Source organism: Symphalangus syndactylus, chromosome 14 (assembly GCF_028878055.3).
Source record: "Symphalangus syndactylus isolate Jambi chromosome 14, NHGRI_mSymSyn1-v2.1_pri, whole genome shotgun sequence".
NCBI classification, from domain to species: domain Eukaryota; kingdom Metazoa; phylum Chordata; class Mammalia; order Primates; family Hylobatidae; genus Symphalangus; species Symphalangus syndactylus.
In genome coordinates, this window is record NC_072436.2 from 13,552,779 (window position 1) to 13,577,382 (window position 24,604).

Sequence of the window (24,604 nt, forward strand, 5' to 3'; positions counted from 1 at the left end):
AATCAGCGAAGAAGCTAGGCTTAGACCAGTCTGTATGATAGAAATGGCATGGCAGCCCCACGGGCAATTTTAAGTTTTCTAGGCCAGACACAGTGGCTCACACATGTAATCCCAGCACTTTGGGAGGCAAGGCAGGCAGATCACCTGAGATCAGGAGTTCGAGACCAGCCTGGCCAACACGGCAAAACCCCGTCTCTACTAAAAATACAAAACTTAGCTGGGAGTATTGGTGCATACCTGTAATTCCAGCTACTCTGAGGCTGAGGCAGGAGAATCGCTTGAACCGAGGCGGCGGAGGCTGCAGTGAGATGAGATCACACCAGTGCACTCCAGCCTGGGCAACAGAGCGAGACTCCATCTCAAAATAAAAGGATTTTTTTTTTTAACAAACAAATGAAATTAATTGTAATCACATATTTTATTTAACCTAATATATTCTAAATATTTTGGGGTCAGTAAGTAAACTGTGTAAGGGATTATCGGTCACATGTTTTAAATGCTTTGTCCGTGTGCTGGGTCTTGGAGGTGGTGTACACTTTTCACTCTACACACGTCAGCTGCCCAGCTCTCTCCCGTGGCCGGTGGCTGCCATCCAGGTCCAGGCAGGCACAGACCCCTATACATCACAGCTGCCTCCCTCACAACCACAACCCCAAGCCTAAAGAACAACCATTTGGCCACATGGAACCCAGCATACGGCAGCTGAACCGTAAAGGGGAATATGTCCAACACTCAGAACGATATCTTTGCAAGTAATGAGTGATTTTCCAAAACCACCAGGAGACCAGCAGAAAATCACCTCCTCCATGCCTTACTGAGCATCTTCTCTGCGCCAGGACCAAAGGACATTACAGGTACGAGTTTGCTGCATCTTCAGAGCATTACAGGTGCAAGTATGCTGCATCTTCAGAGTTCTGCGAGGTCAATGCTGCCTTCACTGTGACTCCCTGATAAACAGAAGCTCAGATAGGACCGCCCAAAATTGCATCAGTGGTGCACAGTGAAAGGACACCTGAAACGCCAATGTTCATCACCCTCTGAGGGCAGAATTTCCCCTCCTGAGAAGCAGGAGCCCCTTGGAACCAAACAGGTGCTCAACACCCCTACGTCTCTCGTGGGGCAGGCTTCAGCTATTCAGCTACTCAGCACAGAGCGAAACCAAGGCCTTCCTGCCAACTTCACACTCCCCCCTTCACCAGCTCCTCCTTGATCAGGGCCTCCGAGGAAAAGGAATAAACAAACAAGCTGATAAACAAACAGCAAGCGAGGTAGATGAAACGCACGGCGAAAATGAAGCATGCTGGGCACGTTCCAACCCCGTGGTCTTAGGTACAAAGCCTATTAACTCATTAGTGCAGATGGAGTTTGAATTCCACAGCACCGTGTGATTCTTGGCTACTGTCCAGCAATAATTCAGAACTACTGGTCAACCAGGAAAGATACAGCCAGGGTGGGCCGAATGGGGCAAGGGTGGGATGCAGGGTGAGCCCCCAACCCCCAGAGCCAGGGTGCCCACAAGCAGCCTGAGAGAGGGGTAGTCAGAGTAGCCATACCACCAAGTAAGGGAAACTCGTGCCTCAGAACAGAAGGGCTTAAACACCCCTCAGCCCACCCCCGGGCATTGAGAGCTCCTTCCCCTGTGCTAAGGTAGAGGTAAGGCCCACAGATAGTCCTGCTGCCATCCTCACAGTGACCCTATGAGTCAGGCACTTCTATGTTGCAAGAGAGGAAGCCGAGCCCAGAGGGCTGGTTGGTGTGGTCCCTGGTCCGACACTGGCCGGTCACTGTCTCAGTATCACTTGTGTGGGTTTTCTTCCAGCCTTGTGGAAGAAACCTTGAGATCTACACAACGGAAAAGTACCAGAACCAGCCCCCAAGGATGCCACGAGCTCAGGCGCACTGGCACGTTGGGCACTCGCCGTGGGCTGACTCTATTCAACACGGTGGTTGCTGTTGTTGGTGGAAGGAGGCATCGAGGAAATACAGAAAGCTGGGAAGCTGTCTCCCCAGTGGCTGCGGCACTGTTTTGGAGAAGGAGGTGACAGAGAAGCACAGAATGAAGAGGAGAGAAGAGATACGAAGCGCAGAAGGATCAGGGGCCCCAGTCAAGGCTTTGAGAAGTCTGCTCCTCCTGTCGGAGTGCCCCGCCCCTCCACACCTCCCCTGCCCTGCCAACCCTGACACCTGCCATCCACCCGCCCCGCCACACCTGCCCCACCACAACCACCAGGCTCCCTGCAGACGCACCCGGCTGCCTTCCCCAGGGCTCAGGGCGCAAGCCTGCATCCTCAGGCTCTGTCTAGTCCGCCAAGCCGCCTCCTCGAAGCTCTTACATAACTCGGGTCCTTCCTCACCTCCTGAGCAGCACCGCCCTCCCCCCACCTTCTAGACATGGGGGAGTAACATCTGCTCTCCTCACTCCTCTCCAAGAGAACTCCTTCCCCAACACCCGCACCCCAAACTCAAACACTGCCACCCTCCCCAAAGCAGCAAGGGATAAAAAATAACATAAAATAAAAACATGCTACCACCACTACCCACCACATCATTAAGGGCAAAAAAAAAAAAAAAAAAAAAAAGCTTGCTCCTACAAATAAAACTCTTTCCTTCTTGTTCTAGAAAAACAATAATGAATCCTGGGGGGAAGGAGCACAAGAAGGGGGCAGACGGGGCCGCTGTACCTTTTCATCTCCATTGCTGAGAGCATCTTTGATATTGCTTATTTTATAAAAAGAAAGAAATCCATGCAGATCCTTGTGCCTGCATGCACACTAAGAGAAGGTATCAGAATCCCCCTCTAGGAAGGGCGTCGAGGGTCCCCATTCCCACCCTCTCCCTCACCCCTGCCGGAGGAGCACGTCTAACAGGAAGGAAGGGAGGGGCCCGCCGTGTTTGGGTTTTGGACCAAGAGGCCAGGATTAGCCTGATTGGAAGGTTCCCCAGCAACATGGGGAAGAAGAGAAAACAGCCCGGCTGGGTAGACGGCCACAGGGCCCCACTGGATACCACCCCATGCCCTCTGCCCTTGCCCCTGCCTGGCCTCTCCCCACTTCGGCCACCTTGGCAACACTCAGCCGCCAGGGGCCCAGAGGGAGCGGAGGTCTCCCAGGCCTGACTTGGTGTCCCAGGCTTCCCAGGTCGCTTCCTTCCAGGCAGCCGATTGGTTCAATGTCTGCCTTCCCTTCCAAACACTTCCGAGAAAACAAGAGGGGAGTCCTTAATTCTTTCCCCAGGGGACGCTGTCCAACCCACCTCCTATTATCCAATTCTGCCTCCCAGCTGAGACTGCAGTTCCCCTTACAGCATGTTTCCAGCTGCCCTGAGCCTTCACCACCCTGCTCCAGGTTCTCACAGCCACGAGGATGGTTCCGGACATGCACACTCAGGCACACCTGTGCACACTCAACCCCGCCAGCTCACTCGGCTCACTCCATTTCTTTGGCAGTTCTCATGGGGCATGGAAGGTTCTCCTTTGATCATTCCTATACAGCTAATTGGAAAGACTGTGTGTGTGTGTGTGTGTGTGTGGTGTGCACACGTGTGTGTGCATGTGCATGTGTGTGTGCACATACATGCATGTATACTACTGCACAAGCCATCATGCTACCACTTGGACAAATCTCGGATATGTGGATACATCTCTCAGATCTGCATAATGACAAATTTAAAGCAAATAATTTTCAATGGCTATAGGTAGATCCAGAAAGGTCATAGCCACAGTCTGGACCCTAGGAGTTTTCCATCTCCCTGATCTATAGTCCACCTGCCACCACTGATGAACGACAACCATGTGGACCCATTCGGGACCTCAGCGGAGAGCCCAAGCCCCAGGCCACTCTCCCCCCAACACAGAGGATCCAGCTTTTCACCGCAGAAAGGCAGCACAGGTTTATGGAGCACCAGCCGAGTGTCTACAGACAGTCTCCCTTTCCAGCCACATGAACGGCCATCAGATGAACGTCATCACCAATGCCCCACTGGTGAAGTGTGGCTCTGAATAAACACAGAGCCCTATCTGTTCTAAGCCCTTGATTTCCAGCACCCCAAAGAGCAAGATGACTCCCCTAAACAGGGATGATCGATGGCTTGTCTGTAGCCCCCTCCATGCCCATCCATCTGATGGCTTCCCAGCTGCACCAGAAGCGGCACATGGCTTGGTTCCCTCCCATTCCCATCCGCCAGCATTGCCAGCAGTACCTTCCTCATTCTGGTTTTTTTTTTTTTTTTTTTTTTTTTGAGACACGGTCTCACCCTGTTGCCCAGGCTGGAGTGCAGTGGTGTGATCTCTGCTCACTGCAACCTCCGACTTCCAGGTTCAAGTGATTCTCCTGCCTTAGCCTCCCGAGTAGCTGCGATTACAGTTATACACCACCAGTCCCGACTAATTTTTGTATTTTTAGTAAAGACAGGGTTTCTCCCTGTTGGTCAGGCTGGTCTCAAACTCCTGACCTCGGGTGATCCACCCGCCTCAGCCTCCCAAAGTGCTGGGATTACAGGTGTGAGCCACCACACCCAGTCTCTTCCTCATTCTTTAGACCCACTACTCAGCAGGGGCTCTGCTCAGGGACCAAAAGGGAAGGTGGGTCTGAGCCTGACCCTTCCATCCAGGACTGGACAAGGAGCCCCAGGGAGCCTGGCAGGTGAACAATTACCTTGGGGCACCTGAGTCTGCCCTGGGGTTCAGAGATAAAAGCATCTTTCAAGCCAACCCCCAAGCATTCACTTTTCTATTAAAAAATCACTCACGCCACTTTGGGAGGCTGAGGCAGGTGGATCACGAGGTCAAGAGTTTGAGACCAGCCTGACCAACATGGTGAAACCCTGTCTCTACTAAAACTATAAAAATTAGCCAGGCATGGTGGCATGGTGGTGCACGCCTGAAACCCCAGCTACTGGGGAGGCTGAGGCAGGAGAATTGCTTGAATCCCAGAGGCGGAGGTTGCAGTGAGCCAAGATTGCACCACAGCACTCCAGCCTGGGCGACACAGCAAGACTCCATCTCAAAACAAAAACAAAAACAAAAAAACTGTTGCTTGTGGGAGGGACAAAGAGACCAAGAATAGGACCTTCAGGAGCCGAATCCCCAGACAAGCCCTCCTGATCCCTCTCTCCTTAGAACTGGAGCTGAGTCCTCTCACCCAAACAAACACATCCCCCCGGCACACATGAGAATTGTGTGTGCGTCACTTTCGGGGAACATCCACTGGGGAGAAGAGACCACGGCACGCGCCACACCCAGTCCAGGGGCTGCCGTCCAGCACCTTCGGAGACCAGCGGAGCAGGCTGAGGGAGGACGGGGAGCTTTAGGGGGCAGCAGGCGCCACAGCCCCTCTCCCTGGACAAGGCCTGGGTTGGGTACCTAGGCTGTACTCACACGGATTCACAGCCTCAGCCAACATCCCCGCCACCCCAGTGAAGGACTCCAACCTCCAGCCCTTCAGTGGACAGAGCAGCCAGTGGGTTCATCTGATGGAGGCCCTGCCGAGGGCTGGCCATCCCCTGACCTCCTGTGAGAGGACCAGCTTCCCTCCTCACCCTATCCTGGACTACTGTGAACATTTCTTTTCCTGTCTCCACCCATTTCCTCAAATATTATGGAAAAATCAAGTTCCCAGGCAGGGTTTCCACTCAGGGCTAGTGTCTTCTACCTGGGAACCTAGCCCAGTGCAGCACAGGCTGCGCCTCCCTTAAAGAAAGGGCGGGAGGTAGGGGCGAGCACAGCTCCTGGTGCCCCCAGCTCCTGTTCAGCTCCTGGAGTCCACCCAGGAGGGCCCAGCCTGGCTCACAGCAGAGTTTCAGAGGCCACCAGAGCACTGGGGTCTCGGGCCTGAGGCTGCCCTCTCTGGACACACCCCCGCTTCACCCATGTGCTCCTGGAACAGAAGGGCTGGCTTGCATCTGTGACTCCCAAGGCTCGGAGGTCCAAGTCAGCGTCCTGCCTGTGGGGAAGACAGCAGCTCCCGTCTTCTCCAAAGGGCCTGACAGCCCTGTGACACGGCTGTCACCACCCCCAAAGCCTGTGCACTTTATTTCTGCAAGAACCGCAGCTGTGCCCAGGATGGTGGTATGAATTAAGAGGCTGTCTCAGGAGGTCCAAGAGAAGTGCAGCTCTTGAGGCAGCATCAGATGCTGGAGAAGGGCCCAGCTCAGGCCTCAGTTTCCCCAGCTGTAAATTAGGGGACATTCCAGCCTGTCCAGGCAATGCAGCCCACTGCCACAAGACACTCACTAAGTGGAGAACAGCCTGCTATCATCTCTATAGGGTGCGCGTGTCCTTCGGCATGCGTTGCATGTATTGCTGTAGCCCCAGTGCCTGCTTCAGGACCCGGCATACAAGTGCTCCAAAAATACCTGCAGAATGAATATATGACAGCTACCTTGTGGCATTTTATTTTATCCTCATAAAAAGCCTGCAAGCTAGCGAGTGCCATCACTACCTCACTAGAGACCACGGTAATTGTTGCAGTAACAAATCCATATTGACCGTAAGGCACTTTGCTGGCATAATCTCATGGCTTCCTCTTCTCCAGGCTGTGCGGTGGTGGAATTATGGTCACTATTTTGCAGATGAAGAAACTGAGGCTCGGGATGGGCAGATGCACTGACCAAGATCCCTTGTCCCCAGGGCAGAGCAAACACTAGTTATACCCAGGCCAGGCTTTGTCTGCCCTTCCGGGAAGGCTGGGGAAAGCCTTGCCAGCAAGTGACAGCCACACAGCCTCGGGATTTTCATGAGTCTCTCTGGGTTCTGCCAGGCACAAGCTGGCCTTACTTTAAAGTCCTAAGGGAGGTTGGCGGGGCTCAGCCCCGCAGGTAGGAGCCTACAGCAGAGAAGCTCCGCCCCCTGGCTGGTCCCAGCCCACTCCTCCGGGGCTCATCCGTCCAGCACAACCCCAGGAATGAGCAGATGGCCTCCCTTTTTCCACTAGAGACAGGGAGAGGGATGCAGCTCCATAGTAATTAGAGCCAACTGCAGCTTTGAGGCGGCAAAGCTAATGTTTCTGCAGAGAGGCGAGAGCAAGTGAATCTGATACCAGGGTTAGAGAACCAAAAACATCTTTAAGGATCATAACAATGATTTGTTCTGTGTCAAAATGGGGTGGTGATTCCAGCCTCCCACCTGAAGTGGGGCTCTGGGGACACCCAGGATGATGGGGGCCCTCGGTGGGGCAGGCCTGAGGCCTTCCTGTGGGCACTGGGGAAGGAGCCCTGGGAAGGGAGACAAAGGAAGGCACAGCAGGTGCTGCTCCCCAGTGTGAGCTTCATGCCCTGTCCCTCTGGGAAAGGAATCTGACCATCACCATGGGGCCAAATATCACAATGGGGAGGGCTCAGCTGCTGTGGGCACAGGCCCAGCCTGGTCAGAGCTAACATTAGATCAGGGAGCGTTGAATCGTCATAAAAAGTGAGAAAACTCCAGGCTTTAGTGACATGATGGATGAAGCAGTTTACCTAAAGAACTTTCATGTTCTGGGAAGACCACACACACCAAAAAAACTGTGGATAGCTAACTTGCAGGGCAGGATGTGGGCATGCTGACCGGCTGTGCCAGGCACCATCCAGAGCTCTCACGCATCCCCGAGTCAATTGCTTCCTATTAGGACCATCTTCCTCTATTTTCTGAGGTCTACACCGGGAAAACTTCCCCAGCCAGGGCCTGGTCAGCCCTATGAACCTGAACACAAATAGGAGAGGTCAGGCAGGAACACAGGGACTTGGGGAAAAAGAGCACTGAGCCCAGGGAAACAAGAGGGCCCGAGGGCATCCCAGCTCCCAGGGGCATCACCCTAAAAGCTGATGTAGCTTTGATGTATAAGGGGCAGCTCCATGAAGCCAGACCTCTTCCATGGGAGCCAGTTTATTAACCAGCTCAGACAGGAGAAATCATGGAATTGAGAGATTACGATGCAAGGAAGGCCCGGACATCAGGGAGAAAAGTCCAGATGCAGATCCACAAGCTCACGGTAAGGAAGTACATCACACACATGCGTCTAGTACCCAAGCTTGGGATGGAGGACACGTAGACCATTCTATAGTTAATTTAATAAGTATTTATCAAAGTACCACTACATGCTATAATCATTTACAGAACGACAAAATGACTAAGTGGATGAATAGATGGATGAGTGGATGGATGATGGGTGGATAGATGGGTGGGCAGATGGATGGATGGGTGGGCAGATGGATGAATAGATAGATGGATGAAAAGACGGATGGATAGGTAGGTGGATGGGTAGATGGATGAGTGGATGAAAGAATGGATAACTGGATAGGTGGATGTGTGGATGAATGCATGGGTGGGTGGATGGATAGATGGTCAGTCAGTGGGTTGATACATGGACAGACAGCTGGATGATACTCTGTTGAAATAAATGGAAGCAAATGGGCAGAAATAATTTGACTTTGCAATTCAAAAATTATCAAAATCTAGGGCCTGGTATAGTCTACATCAGTGCTATCCAATAGAACTTTCTGTGAGGACAAGAATGCTCTATACCTGTACTATCCAATATGGCAGCCAGTAGCCCCATGTGGCTATCGAACACTTGAAATGTGGCTAGTATATCTGAACAAATGAAATTGTATTTAAATAGTCACATGCAACTAGTAGTTGCTGCATTGGACAGAACAGTTCTAGAGTTTTTCAGCACACCTTGCTGGTACTTCCTAGGAGGCCCTTGGGAATCCAGGCTATGCAAAGGCAGTTAGAAGAGATGACTCTGTGAGAAGCTGATACCAACATGAGCAGGGTGATTCCCCTCTCCCCCAGCCCCTGGTTTCTGCTGAACAAGAAGGGAACTTGCAAATCCAGGGGCTAGGAAAATGCTTTTCAACTTTAACATGTAGTATAATTTGGATATTTGTCCCCTCCAAATCTCATGTTGAAATGCAATCCCCAATGTTGGAGGTGGGGCCTGGTGGAATGAGTGGATGGATGGGTGGATAGATGGGTGGGTGGATGGATGCCCGGTTGAATGGGTAGATCGCTGAAAAGACGGGTCGATGGATGGATGGGTGGGTGGGTGGGTGGGTGGGGATGGATGGATGGGCAGATGGAAGATGGATAGATAGGTAGGTGGATCCCTCATGAACGTCTTGGTGCCATCCTCCATTTGGGTCATGGGGGCAGATCCCTCATGAATGGCTTGGTGACAACCTCCTGGTAATGAGTGAGTTCTTGCTCTGTGAGTTCACATGAGATATGGTTGTTTAAAAGAGCCTGGAACTTTCTCCTCACGGTCTTGTTTCCTCTCTCACCATGTGATACTCTGGCTCCCCTTCACCTTCCACTGTGATTGTAAGCTTCTTGCAGCCCTCACTAGAAACAGATGCCAACACTATGCTTCATGTACAGCCTGCAGAACCATGAGCCAAATAAACCTCTGTTCTTTATAAATTACTCAGCCTCGGGTATTCCTTTAGAGCAATGCAAATGGACTAATACAATATGCCTACAAAGCACCCAAAGATCTTGTTTAAAATGCAGATCCTAAAATTCAGTAGGCGTAGGGTGGGATTCAAATATTTGTATTTCTAATAAGTCCTTACATGATGCTGATGTTGGTCCAAGGACCACATGTTGAATAATGAGAGCTTTGGAGGCTTTCCATTCCAGAAAAGCAAGGTTTTGTGGGCAGCAGAATGGAAAGACCCTAGAAGACCAAGATTAAATACAGAGAATCTGGCACAGTAAAAGAAAAATTCAAATCTTCAAAATTTGATAATTTAAAAAAATTAATGTATTGAAACCTTACTATAGGCCTGTATGCTATGGAAAATGCAGGGAGCTTCTGAGCTAGTTTAGGTTGCAAAATAAACACATGAAAAGTTAAACAATAAATGACTTAAAATAATGGCTTAAACATCACACCTCAGCAAAGCCTTTCATGGCCCCTGCTCTTCACATTGCAACCTCACCCTGACTCTTCTCCCAGCAGCATATTTTGCCATAAGAATATCATTATCTAAGTTACAATACGATTTTCTTATTCGTTTCCCACCTACAATGCAAGCTCCAAGGGGGAAAGAATTTCTATCTCTTCTGTTCACTGTTGTATCACCAGGGCCTGAACAGGGCCTGGTGTATGGAAAGCGCTCAAGTTTTTTGAATTATTATAATTCAAGAGATATTTGCTGACTTTAAGTCTTGGCTCCATTTGGAGTTTATCGAGGTGCAAAAAATGTTCTTCAGGAGTGTTAAGTTTTTTGCACATGCATTTTGCACATTTCTCGTTAAGTTTATTCCTATTTTATTTTTGTTGTTATCATAAATAGGGGCCTTTTCTCCCATTATATTACTGTTGTAAGATAAATACATACATACACATGGACATGCATACATGCATACATAGGATTATCTTGTTGGTTGTAGTACTTTTTCATGGATTCTCTAGGATTTTCCAAGTATACAATTATATCATCTAAAAAAGGGTAATACTTTTAGCCCCTCCTTTCCAGTATTTATTCTTCTCACTTCTTTTCTTGTCTGATTGCATTGGCTAATGCTTCTGCTACAATATGAAATAGTAGTAGCAAGAGTAGGCATCCTTGCTTTTTTCTTAACTTCAGTGTTTCCACATTAAGAAAAAAAGAGTTTTGAATATGATTACAGTCACGTTAAGAATGTATCAATTTCTGTTTTGCTGAATGTTTATCAAGAATGGATGCTGAATTTTGTTAAGTGCTTTTTCAGTATTAAAAAAAATCATGTGTTAATTCTCTTTATATTTATTAATATGATGCATTATATAAATAGATTTATTCCTATTAAACCATTCTTGCATTGCTAGAATAAACTCCAAGTAAACACAGGGTATTATTATTTTAAGATGATGCTTGGATCCTATTTGGTAATCTGTTATTTAAATTTTTGCATTGATATTTGTAAGTGAGACTGGTCTGTAGTTTTATTTTTGTACAATATTTGTCAGATTAAAAAAATTTTATTCTCACTTTAGGAAAATTACTTAGACTTTTTCTTCTTTATCTTTGCTGTGGAACACTTTAATTAGCATTGGAAGCACCTGCTCTTTAAAGGGTTTGTTCAAATTCCCCTGTGGAACCATCCAGACCACAAGCTTTGTGTGGGAGTAGCTTAGAAACTTTCTATCTTCCATAGAAATTGATCAGTTTGGTAAATTATATTTCTCCCTTGTTATTTCTCGTTATGTGTTCCTTGGGCTTTCTTGGGTTTTTTGTTGTTGCTGTTTGTTCGTTTTTTGCTGTTGTTGTTGTTTGTTTTGTGGTTGTGTTTTTTTTTTTTTTTTTGAGACAGAGTCCCCCTCTCTCTCTGTTGCCCAGGCTGGAGTGCAGTGCGGTGGTGCGACCTCAGCTCACTGCAACCTCCACCTCCTGGGTGCAAGCAATTCTACTGCCTCAGCCTCCCAAGTAGCTGGGATTACAGGCACCCTCCACCAATCTGGCTAATTTTTGTATTTTTAGTAGAGACAGGGTTTCACCACGTTGGCCAGGCTGGTCTCGAATTCCTGACCTCAGGCAATCCACCCGCCTGGGCCTCCCAAAATGCTGGGATTACAGGCATGAGCCACTGTGCCTGGCTGCTTTCTTGATTTCTAACCTTGACTATGTTTGTTAGTGGTTCATCTAACTTTTTCCAGAAAACAGCTTTTATTTACTAATCCCATTTTTCTATTTTGTGGCCCATTATTATTCTATTAGTTCATTAATGGCTTCCTCCTACTTTTCTTCAGGGTATTATTTTTTGTCCTTTTTCTAACTTTTTTGAATTATAAGCTTAACTGAGTTACTTTTGATCTCTCATTTTTATTGGCTGTGCATTTAAGGATGTGCATCCTCTCCATCCACACTCACAGTCACCCCTCACCTGGCCCTGCCGGCCCTTTCTTCATGAGTGCTTCACACCCCGCTGTGAGCCTGACTTCATTGTGCTGTGCTGTTTCCACTTTGTCTTCCCCAGCAGGCTGGGCTCCTAGGAGGTGGGGACCACGTCCTGCTCAGTTCTGGATGTCTAGCACCTAACACAGGGTCTCACACATGGAAGGTTTCCAATATACATTTATGGAAAAAATTACAGAGTGGATAGTAATTTTGATGTAATATACAATCATTATAATTCTAAAACCAATATTTAAGTATTAATTCTACGCCAGGCACTGTGTTAGGTTCTGATGAGCATAACTTTTTTAATCCTCAGACACCACCATGAGGTGGGTTTTCCTCTCCCTCTTTTATGGAATAGGAAACCCGGGCTTAGAGAAGCTAAAGACTTCTCCAAACCATAGAACATCAACGGACAGAACTCAGCCTCATGAACAGCTAAAATGTACAGTCACAAAAAGCAAAGGAAACCAGCCTGAGGGGAACAAGGAGGGTCCACAAGGCAGGGCAGTCAGAACACAGGCTTGAGTGTCAGGCAGACTTGAATTGGAATCAGATCTGCCACCACTAGCTGTGGGACCCAAGGCAAATAGTTTCTCTGTGCCTCAGATGTTTCACCTCTGAAATGGGGAGAAGAGTATCCATATCCCCAATGGATGATTGTAAAAATCACGTGGGTGATAGATATCACATACCCAGCACAATGCTTGGCCCATGGTAAGCACTCAGGAAGTGGTGATGGTGATGGCCATGGTGGTAGTGGTAGTGGTGGTGATGGTGGTGATGATGGTGGTGGTAATGATGGAGATGATGATGATAGTGATAATGGTGGTGGTGGTAATGGTGATTATATGTCAGTGATGGTGGTGGTGGTGGTGATGGTGATGATAGTCATGATGGTGGTGATAGTGGTGGCAATGGTGATAACGATGGCAGTAATGGCAGTGATGGTGATTATGATAGTAATGATGGTGGTGATGGCGGTGATAGTGGTGGCAATGGTGATGATGGCAGTGATGGCGATTATGAGAGTAGTGATGGTGGTGATGGCAATGGTAATGGTGATAATGGCAGTGATGGTGATGATGGTGGTGATGGTGATGATGATAGTAATGATGGTGGTGACAGCAGTGGTGGTGGTAACGGTGGTGATAATAGTGATAATGGTGTTGATGACAGTGGTGGTGGTGGTGATGGTGGTGATGATGTTAGTTGTGGTGGCAGTGATGATGATGATGATGACAATGATAGCGGTGGTGATGGTGATGGTGGTGGTGGTGGTGGTGGTGGTAGTAATGGTGATTATGTCAGTGATGGTGGTGGTGGTGATGATGGTGATGATAGTAATGATGTCAGTGATGGTGGTGGTGGTGATGATGGTGATAGTAATGATGGCAGTGATAGTGGTGGCAATGGTGATAATGGCAGTGATGGCGGTGATACTGATTATGATAGTAGTGATGGTGGTGATGGTGATGGTAATGGTGATAATGGCGATGATGGTGGTGGTGGTGATGATAGTAATGATGGTGGTGATGGCAGTGGTGGTGGTAACGGTGGTGATAATAGCGATAATGGTGGTGATGACAGTGGTGGTGGTGGTGGCAGTGGTGATGATGGTGATGATAGTCATGATGGTGGTGATGGCGATTATGAGAGTAGTGATGGTGGTGACGGTGATGGTAATGGTGATAACGGTGATGATGGTGATGATGGTGGTGATGGTGATAATAGTAATGATGGTAATGGTGGTGATAATAGTGATAATGGTGGTGGTGGTGATGATGGTAGTTGTGGTGGTAGTGATGATGACGATGACAATGATAATGGTGGTGATGGCGGTGGTGGTGGTAATGGTGATTATGTCAGTGATGGTGGTGGGGGTGATGATGATGATGGTGATGATAGTAATGATGGTGGTGATGGCAGTGATAGTGGTGGCAATGGTGATGGCGGCAGTGATGGTGATTATGAGAGTAGTGATGGTGGTGATGGCGATGGTAATGGTGATAATGGCAGTGATGGTGACGGTGGTGATGGTGATGATGATGATAGTAATGATGGTGGTGATGGTAACGGTGATGATGATGATGACAGTGGTGATGGTGGTGGTAGAAGGCAGTGGCAGCAGCAATGGTGTTGACAACAATTACATCATCCCAGAACTCCAACTACAACAATGTCACCAAAACCCAATACCATACAGTGAAGACAGGCCCCATTGGAAAGATTAATCAATGCCCACAGAGCAGAAGAAATGGAAGATTTTAGAATGTCAGAGTGGGAAAGCATACTTGCAATCATCCAGATGCAATTCCTCCACTTTACAGATGGGGAAGCAAAGACCAGGGTCAGGACAGCAGTTTACCCAAGGTCTCACACCTGCTACCAGCCAGGCCTAGAGTAGACTGAGTTTTCCAAACCAAGCTGGTCTCCACTCCTCCCTCACTGCTGACCCCTCAAACACCAGTGAGCACTTACTCTGGGCAGGGCACTGGCTTTGGTCCTGGGAACCCAAAGAAATGAATACAGGAGGGGACATCAGGACATAAGGCAAAACAGATAGCAGTTCCATTCGGTGGCAGGAGGAGGAGTGCCTGTGTGGCTCCGTAAAGCATTTGAAGGGCCAAGGAGGGGACAGACCGTGCTGGAAACAGGGTTGATGGAGGTAGCTCTGCCCAGGCCGCCCACAGGAAGGCTTACAGGGAGCTGTAGGGGAGGAAGTGTTGATTTTAACACAAATGAGCGACAGGAGGAGGAGCTGTAACCACATCCAGAGGGGGTGGGGAGAGGAAATCAAGTACACAAATTAGGGCTGATGTGAAATTAACGGCTACTTAAAAGACTCGAACTAATTTAATAACTTTGTCAGTAATGAAAATATATGAACTAGGAAGAAAAGACGGGCAAAATATTTACTGGCAAAAGGCAAAATAAGCAAATATCTGAGAAGGCAGCACATCTATCAACGTCTTGAGATGGCAAAATTCCTAGGAAGGGAGGGACTTTCTGCAGGCACAGAGTCCACTGAAGGGGAGCGTGGGGAAGGGGACAGAATCAAGGACCCCTCACTAGCAGGAGTTGCTGCTGCCCAGGGGTTCACCTTGTGTCCAGCTGGTGCTCAGGGCTTTCCACATCTGTCTCCATGGTCCCCAAAGAACTCTACTAAGAAACTGACAAGGCCGGTCATGGTGGCCCATGTCTATAATTCCAGCACTTTGGGAGGCCGAGGGTGGTGGATCATTTGAGATCAGGAATTCAAGACCAGCCTGGGCAACATGGTGAAACCCCATCTTTACCAAAAAATATAAAAATTAGCCAGGCATGGTGGCGGACACCTGTAATCCCAGCTACTAGGGAGGCTGAAGCAGGAGGTGGAGGTTGCAATGAGCCGAGGTCGCACCACTGCTCTCCAGCCTGGGTGACAGAGTGAGACACTATCTAAAAAAAAAAAAAAAAAAGAAAAGAAAAGAAAAGAAATTGCCCAGAGAATGAGCAGGTAGCCTGGAATTCCAATCCAGGCAGTGTGGCCCTAGGCCCTGGACTGTTAGTCTCTATCTGGTCCGTTCCTCCTGCCCACCCACCCAGCCATGGAGAAGCCAACAAGAGCTGTCCTCAAAAACCCAAGTCCAGTCTGCGCACAGCCAAGCCCCCATCCCACAGCTGCAGTCTCTGAGATGATGGAACATTTCTGAAGAGACCACATCTGAGGGGCCATGGGAGCCCAGTGGTGGGGTGGGAAAGGGGGGAAGAGCAGCAAGGATCAAGCAACAGCCGCGGATCACCAGCCCATTTTCATAGGTGCCACCAAATTAGTGGCTGTTGGTGAGGCTGAAGAAACGAGTCTGAAGAAATTTTCTGTGTGAAATTGGACTAGATTGGCCCTGGTATAAACACAGGCACAGGCTGAGGGAGGCTGGACAGCCATAAACAAAGGCTAACGGCAGATGTCAGTGTATCGGGCAGGCGGGGGCATCTTGTGGGAGGCCTCCTGGGCCATTGCAAGGCCCCAGTTTTGTTTAATATCCAAGTTAATGATCTGGAAGATGACAGACAGGTCACGAGCAAAACCTGCCAAGGACGCAGGGGGTGGCACTGCGGTTGTTTGCTGGGGCAGGGGGACGGCCAGGAGACAGAGGAGACCTGGAGCGAAGATAAGTAGCTCCCAAGTAAATTGAGATTCAGCTTGAAGAAAAATTACAAACACTCAAATCTAAGAGGAGAAAAAAACAGCCTGAAACTGCTATTTTCTGAGCCGAGGAAACCCAGGAAGCAGGGAGAGGGGACAGACTCAGATCATCACGAGGTCCATCGCAGACCAGCTTGTGATGTCACACGGGGAGGGTGATTTGTGTTTTGTTCACTGTTTAGGGGCAGGAAAGACATCCCCTCAGAGGAGCTGAGAGGGCCACGTGGCCCAGCCCAGGGCTCTACCTGGGGGGCCGCCTTTGCTCTGAGGGGTCTGGCACAGGAGCAGGAAGGAAAATTGGAGTTCAGAAAAATATTTGCTAACACGGAGGGAGTGAGAGCCAGGATCTCCTGCCCTGTGTGCATGAGAGCCGACCCAGTGTCTGGTGACTGGCAGACAGCAGGGAACCGTCCGGAGGGTCCAGGCGCAGAGACCGGCTGGGGGCAGCTGAGGGGTGGGGATGAGGGCCCCAGGGTGCTGGTGGATGGGGACGATCTTCCAAAGCAGAAACACCAGGGCCCACACTTCCCGGCTGCCCAGGAGAGGGGCGAGACCACAGTCAGGACCAGCCCTCCAAGGTGGCTTCGGGCTGCTGAACACTTCCCTCCCGGCCGGGCTCCATGCACTCACTGCTGGAGAGGAAACCAAAATTGTCAGCCCGGACACATTTGGAAATTTACTGGAGCAGCCTTCCCCTGCCTTGTGGGGATTGGGTTAGTCAACCTGTTAACCACATATTCTCACCACCCACAGTGCGCGGAGGCTGCGTGGGCCTGCGGGGAGCAGGAGGGAGAGAGAACGAGGAGGGACCGAGGCCAGCTGCACAAGAAGGACATTGACAAAGGGTGGGGGGAGGGTGCCAGGGGATGCAGGGCCAGCATGGAGGGCACAGAGGGGCAGCTTGCTAAGGAGCAGGACCCCTGCGGCCCAGAGGCTGTGTTGATTCAACATGGGCAGGTGCCCTCACATAGCAAGCATTTACCAGGCATTGTCCATACCAGGTGCTCAGCTGAGGGGCAGCAGCTGGACTCCTGAGAGTCCTCACCAGGAGACCCTGGGAGCACAGGCCAGGCTGGTCTTGGGCCTGGGAGCCCCAGTCTTACACGGGCAGCAGCACTGATGACCTCACCCTCTAGCATATTAATTGTTCTCACTGGAATAGAGCTCCCTGAGGATGGAAGGGGCGGGGGTTGTCTGTCTTTTTTTCCCATGATTGTCTTACTGGTGCCTAAAATAATACCTAGCGTGCATTAAGTGCTTACTAATTATTTATAGAATGGATGGATGGGTAGATGGCAAATGGTGGGTCATGGTGGGTGGTGAGTTGGTGGTGGATGGTAGATGGTAGATGGGTGAGTGGCAGGTGAGGTGGTTGGTGGATAGTGAATGGGTGGATGGGATGGATGATTGGATGGATGGGTGGATGAGTGAATGGGTGGATATAAGTGGTGGGTGGTGGATGGGTAGATAGTAGATGGGTAGGTGGATGGTGATGGATGGATAGTGCATGATGGATGGGTAGGTTGTGGATTTTGTATGGGTGGATAGTGGATGGTGAATAGGTGGATGGGTAGATAGATAAATGGTGGGTGGACGGATGGGTGAGTGGGTGGGTGGGTGGATGGAGGGTGGTGAATGAAATGGGTGAGTGAATAGGTAGATGGATGGAAGGGTGGATGGTGAATAGTGGATGGATGGATGGATGGATGGATGGATGGATGGATGGATGGATGGGTGGATGGGTGGATGGGTGGATGGATGGGTGGATGACGGGTGGTGAATGAATGGGTAGATGGATGGATGCGTGGATGGTGAATAGTGGATGGATGGGTAGGTGGGTGGATGGATGAATGGGTGGGTGGGTGGGTGGATGTTAGGTGGTGAATGAATGGGTGGATGGATGGATGGGTAGATGGTGAATAGTGGGTGGTGGGTAGGTGGATGGATGGGTAGGTGGATGAATAGATGGGTGGGTGGGTAGGTGGATGGTCGGTGGTGAATGAATGGGTGGATAGATGGATGGGTGGATGGTGAATAGTGGAAGGATGGGTGGGTGGGTGTATGGATGAATGAATGGGTGGGTGGATGAATAGGTGGGTGGGTGGGTGGTGGGTGGATGGATCTCGTGACACCCCTGTTGCAACTTCAGCAACTCCTAGAAAATCAGGTCCAGCGTAACAGCCTCCCCCACCCACCGTCAATCTCCATCCCAGCCCCAAAAGACTGAGTGTAGAAGTGACTGGGCTGAAATGGTTGCTGGGTGGTCACTGAGCCAGAGCAAAGCACAGGGAAAGGCTGAGGGAGACCCAAAAAAGCCTAAGAATGCCCAGCTCTCACATACACAGGGATACTTTGCAAACTGCAGAGCAGTGAACTCACGCAGGTATTCATGCTGCATTCACCATCCCACTGCAAATGAAGTGCCCTCCCTGTCCTGCTGGAAGAAGGTGTGAGAGGGCAACCACTTTACTTCTCCTTGACTGTAGCCTCAGGACCAGCCAGAACAGGTACTCAAGAAACAGCAATTTCATTTTTATATTTACCAGGACGGTGGGCATGGCGTGTCCAGGAACATTGAGGAATACGCAATCCAGGGATCATGGGGTTCAGTGACTTACGTTCCAGCACCAACTCCCCAAATCTAAGACTGACAGCCAGCGCTGTCACGGCAACCTCACCTCATCACAGCCAGAACACTCCTGGTGGGAAGCCGTTCGGTCTCCTTCATCCACAGATGCCCCCACCCACTTCCCCACCCATGACAGCACGGCCAGCCCGAGAGCCACAGCTTCAGGTGCTTCCTGAGCTTCAGCCTGGCACCGGGTGGCATGCGGAGGACTTCACCTGCGTCCTCTCCTTTTCTCAGCTGCCCCGGGGGGGTAGGAAGGATGGGTGATCCCATTTCACAGTTGGGGAAACTGAAGCTCTTGGGGATTCAATAACTTGTCCAAGAACATATGTGTAATAAGAAGTGAAGCCAGCATTTGGGCCCCAGCCAACTCTGTGGGCCAGGCTCCCCGACAGACAGAGCTGGGGGCACCTGGCCTCTCCCAAAATCAGCTCCACCCTCAAAGGAGGGTATGTCCACAGTTCAAACGAATATGCCTTGCTCCACAGTGAGACCAAAAGAGCAGTTCCAAAATCTTGAGAGATTTGGAACAGATGCTTAGAACTTAGTAAGGTGACTGCTTTGCAAAGCGTCCTTTTGCCATTAAAAAAAAATCACTTCCATGTATGCCCCTGGGGGCTTAAGTTCACCACCGTGCTCCAAGGGTTCAAAGGGAGTGTGAGGGGTGCCAGAAATAGAGCCCAGCCTTGCCAGGGCTGAGCGGCCGGCAAGCCCAGCTTCCGGGAAGAAATGCTGGACAGTCAACCCTTCTCCAGGCTCTCCAAATCCTAGACCTCTCTCTGCTCCAGACACCCCCAAGGATTAAGGGTGAGCAGAGACCACCACTGCAGATTCAGATGACAGAGAGCAAGGGTCGCCAAACTCAGGAGTCCCCAGAGACACACGAACAAGGCTGACCCCACACCCCAGCTCCACGAGGCCACGGGGTCAGCACCTTTCCATTAGCTGGTGCCACCACTAAAACCGAAGAGCGGTGTGCGTTGGTGACAGCAGTGAGTGCCCAGGACATGCAGACCCCTCAAGGCAAGCACCACCCAGCTGGGCATTGAAGCAGGTGTCCTCACAGCAAACTCTGCAAAAGTAGCCCTCCCTTCATCCCGGCCCAAGTCACAGAGCAGCAACCAGCGTCCTGAGGGCAGCCCTCAACTCTTCCCAAGAGAGGGGCACATGAGGGTAGGGACTTAGACCCAAAGCAGGCCCAGGCTCCCGTCCACACCTATGTCTGGTGGGGATGGGCAGGAACGCCCAGCAAAGATGTCATCCCTGGCATCAGGGGGAGGGACATTGGGCTTCCCATGTATGGTGCTATAAGTCCCACTGCTGGGTGGGCAGCAGAAGAGATGGGCAGTGGCCCACACAGCTCACCTCATGGTAACAACCTAATCACTCCATTCCAAAATGCAAGCTGGCAGCCACTCAGCAGGCACCAAAGGCCACCAAAGGCCACAAAAAGGGGCAGACCAGTACGTCTGTGACATGCATTAGCAAATTCATCAGTGAAATTAATTGTCCCCCTAAACAGCTGAGATTGTGTTAAACAAAGCCTTTTGAATGGTTTGTGGACTCCTTTTTTCTTTATTCCTGCCTGCAAGGAATAGCATGCCAGCTGAGGCTACTGGAAACCAGGAATGGAAGTCCTGAGCCCTCACCCGAGTCCGCGCCTTCCCCATCCACACACGGAGCTGAGTGCCTCTCGGGCCAGAGTCCTGTGGCTCTCTCCTCCGTCTGTCTCCTCTCTTGAGTACTTGAGCCTTGTCTCTTTTTCTTCCTCTCCCCTTGAAAAATCAAGTAGCATGCATGTTGGGTTTCGCTGGATGCTAGAGATTAGATTGCATCTGTCTGGATATAAATAATTTACTGCTTGATGGTCAGAGGGAATTTAATTAGTTCTTGTTCTCCTGATAGAATCAGCCCACCATTGCTAAAACATTTCACTCCGAATTAGTCTGAAAGGGGCCAACAAGGCAATGCTAATTTTATACACATGACGTCCCCCGCAGCTTCTGAAAATACACATCCAGCACGAAGTACCACCCGGGCTGTTGCTGCTGCCGCTTCAGTATCTGGGGGCGCCAGAGAAAGTCCATGGAGGGTGGGCCCCGGCCCCGGCTGGAGATAAGGGAATCGGGGTAGGGGCCAGAACCCTGCTGCCTGCCACGTACAACCTTCTCCTCTCAGCTCCGGATAAAAGGAGCAGGGACCCTAATGACATGATCAGTGGGTTCACGGGGCCCAGGTGAGGGGCTCGTACCCACCCCAGGAATCCAGCAGGAAAGACTCGACAGAGCTGTGCTGGGATTTTTTCCCCTCTGCAGAGCACGGCTCTGCTGGACGCCTGCCTCCCACCTGCCTAGGGAAATCACAGCTCAGATGAAAACCTGGAGATGAGGCCCTGTGCCAGCCCGCACTCGCCCACTGCCTCCGCCTGGCCCCTGCGCAGCAGCAGAGCGGGCGGGGGGAGCAAGAAGGCCTGGTTTGTCCTGAAGTTCCCTTTAGGAACATTTGAAATGAAGCGGATCTCAGAAAACAAGCCAACAGGATCAATAGCCCACAAAAACCACCAACATAAAGATGTTTTAAAATGTGGGCCAGGTAGCCAACGGGTCCTTGAAAAAAAAAAAAAAAAAGAAGAATCTCTAAGGAATGTTCAATGAGAAAGAAGAGGATGAACAGGCCAGAGGCTGACTCATCTATTGATCAGACTGTCCCTTCAGAGACAGCGGCCTGGTGAGGCAGGAAATGAAACGCCTCGCTTCTGTCTGCAAGGAAAGGGCAGGATCCCTACACCCCACTGCCCTCAGCAGCCCTGTTACGGGGAAGATGAAGGCAGCCACTTCTCAGCATGTTTATCTCTCTGGCCTACAGCACATTTGATTTCATGGCATGATTTAAAGGAGTGCCTGTTTCACCACAACCTTCCCAGCATTGTATGTTAGCATTTTTTTTAAGTCTTGGCTAACAATCTGGGAAAAGAGGTGTCACATTGTTGACATTGGTACAGGTTTGATTACTCGTGAGATGAGTTTCCTTTCCATATACTAGAGGAGTAGAATAGGTCTTCTTTTGCTCTTTTTTCTTGGCACGTTTTTTTCCTTTGGAGTTAAACCAATCCATCTTCAGTGTCTTGCCTAAATCCCCCACTGGCCGGGAGTCTAGGTCTGAGGGCGTCTTGTCGCTATTTGCTTGTGTGGTACGTGTTCTCCACCCACAGAGCTGGCATTTAATAAATATTTGTTGGGCAAACCAGAGGATGGAGTTGAGGGAGTTCTCCCATGAGTCATAAAAGCATTCTTCATATAGACAAAAGCAACAAGAATAATGATTCTAAGAAAAATATCTCCCGTTAAGTGAGCACTAACTCTGCTATGCACCCTGTGCCAGGCTGAGTACTCTGCACATTTCACGGTTTTGCTTCCCCACTGTGACAGCCCCAAAACAGATGGAGGACCTGCAGCTCCTTTGGGGTCAGTACCTTACCCAAGGTCACACAGCTAAGGTAAGAACCAGCATTTAAATCAGGCAAGCTGGCTTCTGGCTTTGCCCTGAGCCATCCTGCTCTCCCCCAAGCCCAAACCATCAGGCCCTTTTTGCCAGTCAGCTCCCATTTGACTTCCTTTCATTCATTGAACAGTCCTTCCCTGTGCACTTTGGGCCAGATGAAACAGACAAGGTTCCCAATAGCAGCAAACCCAAAATGGCATTAATCATGCTGGGAAGAAAACCATGAGCTGCTGTAGTGAGAACCTGCCTGAAGGCACAACATTCTCACCTATTACCTTGGCGAAGGTGGCATCTAGGGATAACGGCGGAGCCGGCATTTCTGGCTGGTGGGGGCTGGTGAGCACATGTTAATAGGAGCCGAACCTTCCTCGAGGACGCCTTAGCAGAACGGCGCTGGAGCCTTAAGAACATTTATATTCCTTGACCCAGGAATTCTACTTCTAGGAATTGATCCTACAGAAATAATCAGAGGCGCAGACCAAGATTTATGTACAAGGAAGTTAATCACCGGATTATTTATAACGCAGAAAAAAACTGGAAACAACCCAAACAGCCGACAGTACAGGAAGAAGGAAACAAATTATGAATTTTGGGGACATCCACACCACAGACTAGTCAGCAGCCACTGAAGCGCATGGTTGTGGTAGAAGCTCGGTGGCTCACACCTGTAATCCCAGCACTTTAGGAGGCTGAGGCAGGCAGATCACGAGGTCAGGAGTTCCAGACCAGCCTGGCCAATATGGTGAAACCCTGTCTTTACTAAAAAATACAAAAATTAGCCGGGCGTGCTGGCACATGCCTGTAGTCCCAGCTATTCAGGGGGCTGAGGCAGGAGAATTGCTTGAACCCGGGAGGCAGAGTTGCAGTGAGCAGAGATCGCACCACTGCTCTCCAGCCTGGGCAACAGAGCAAGACTCTGTCTCAAAATAAATAAATAAGTAAATAAATAAATAAATAAGAACGATGCTCACCTTGTCATATTAAGTAAAAACAGGGTACAGACTATATATAAACATCATTCTAATTTTATTTTAAAATATATATTTTTTTAAAAGACTACTAGGAAATATACCAAAATGTTAAAGTAGTTGTCTCTGGGTGGGAAGATTAAGGTGAGGTTATGGTTGATTTTTGTTCCCATCTCTACCCTCTTCTGCGCTTTCTCTACTTTTTGGAAAAAGAAACTATTTACTATAATCATAGAAAATATTTTGTAAGAAGCAAACAATACATTTAGTACATTTAGGACATCTTTTTTCTTTTTTTTTTGAGACAGAGACTCGCTCTGTTACCCAGGCTGGACTGCAACAGCACGATCTCAGCTCACTGCACCATTTGCCTCCCAGGTTCAAGAGATTCTCCTGCCTCAGCCTCCCAAGTAGCTGAGATCACAGGCATGTGCTACCACGCCCACTAATTTTTTTGTATTTTTAGGAAAGATAGGGTTTCACCATGTTGGTCAGGCTGGTCTCGAACCCCTGACCTCAAATGATCTGCCCACCTTGGCTTCCCAAAGTGCTAGGGTTACAGGCGTGAGCCATCATGCCCAGCCTAGCACATCGATTTTTTGGCTATAGAATTCATTTTGGAGTCTTGATTAATCAAAGTCCTTTTAAAGTAGGGCATAAAGATCTTAACACAAGACCCTGGCAGTGCCCTATCTGAGAAAGGGTAGAGCAGGGTCTCCTCCTTTCTTCTGCAGACAATACTTCTATGAATGCAACCCAAGACCACTCTGCATTTTGGATGCAGCTCTGTCACACTGCTGGCTCACGCTACAGCTTGCTAAGTCATACATGCAACCACCTAGCTCTGTCTCACCATCACAGGCTTGGAAAGCTTGGCTATTTGGACCCCAGTAAAGTATTTTGGGTTCTACTAAATTGTATTTTGCTAGCTTCACCCTACCATTCTGACTGTTGAGATATATTTAGATCCTAAGCCTGTCTATGAAGCACTCTCACCAATCCTTCCAGCTCCCTGTCATCCTCGGATTTAATAACTCTGCCACCTGCGCCCCATCCGAGACATCAGCAACCACGAGGAACAGGGAGAAGGTGCTGACGGAGCCCTACGGCACATCTCTAGAGACCTCCCTCTGTGTTCCTTCTACTTGTTAATCAGCTTTCATTTGTTATTCAACCAATTACGAATGATGAATGAGCCCTCCCTTTGCGTAAGCACGTCTTGCCACAGTCCCTATTCAAGCCTCACCAGGCTGGGCCTGGGGTCTCCACTCGTCCACTATAAGAAGCGGACAGCGCTAAAGAGCCTTCCTCAGTAGCTCCGTGCTCCATCACCATGGTCCTGCAGCTCCAGGGGGACTCTCAGGTGCATGCAGGAAAACTGGTAAGACCAGCTTTGGCCCAGCACCGCATCCATCCATGTGCTGTACATCCTGGGGTGGGCCAGGGGATGGGGGAAGA

General features: G+C 49.7%; 2 protein-coding genes across 2 annotated transcripts in view; one reads left to right on the forward strand and one right to left on the reverse strand.

The window, feature by feature from the left end:
- The window catches only part of LOC134732416 (mucin-2-like), a 319,755-nt gene extending 306,165 nt beyond the window's left edge, over positions 1-13,590 (reverse strand). The window contains exon 1 of the mRNA XM_063617376.1: positions 2,248-13,590. Coding sequence (XP_063473446.1) covers positions 12,707-13,492 — 786 coding nt within the window. The 5' untranslated portion in view covers positions 13,493-13,590 and the 3' untranslated portion in view covers positions 2,248-12,706. The remainder of the gene's footprint in view (positions 1-2,247) is intronic.
- The window catches only part of LOC134732415 (mucin-2-like), a 242,186-nt gene that overhangs the window by 42,451 nt on the left and 175,131 nt on the right, over positions 1-24,604 (forward strand). The window lies entirely within an intron of this gene.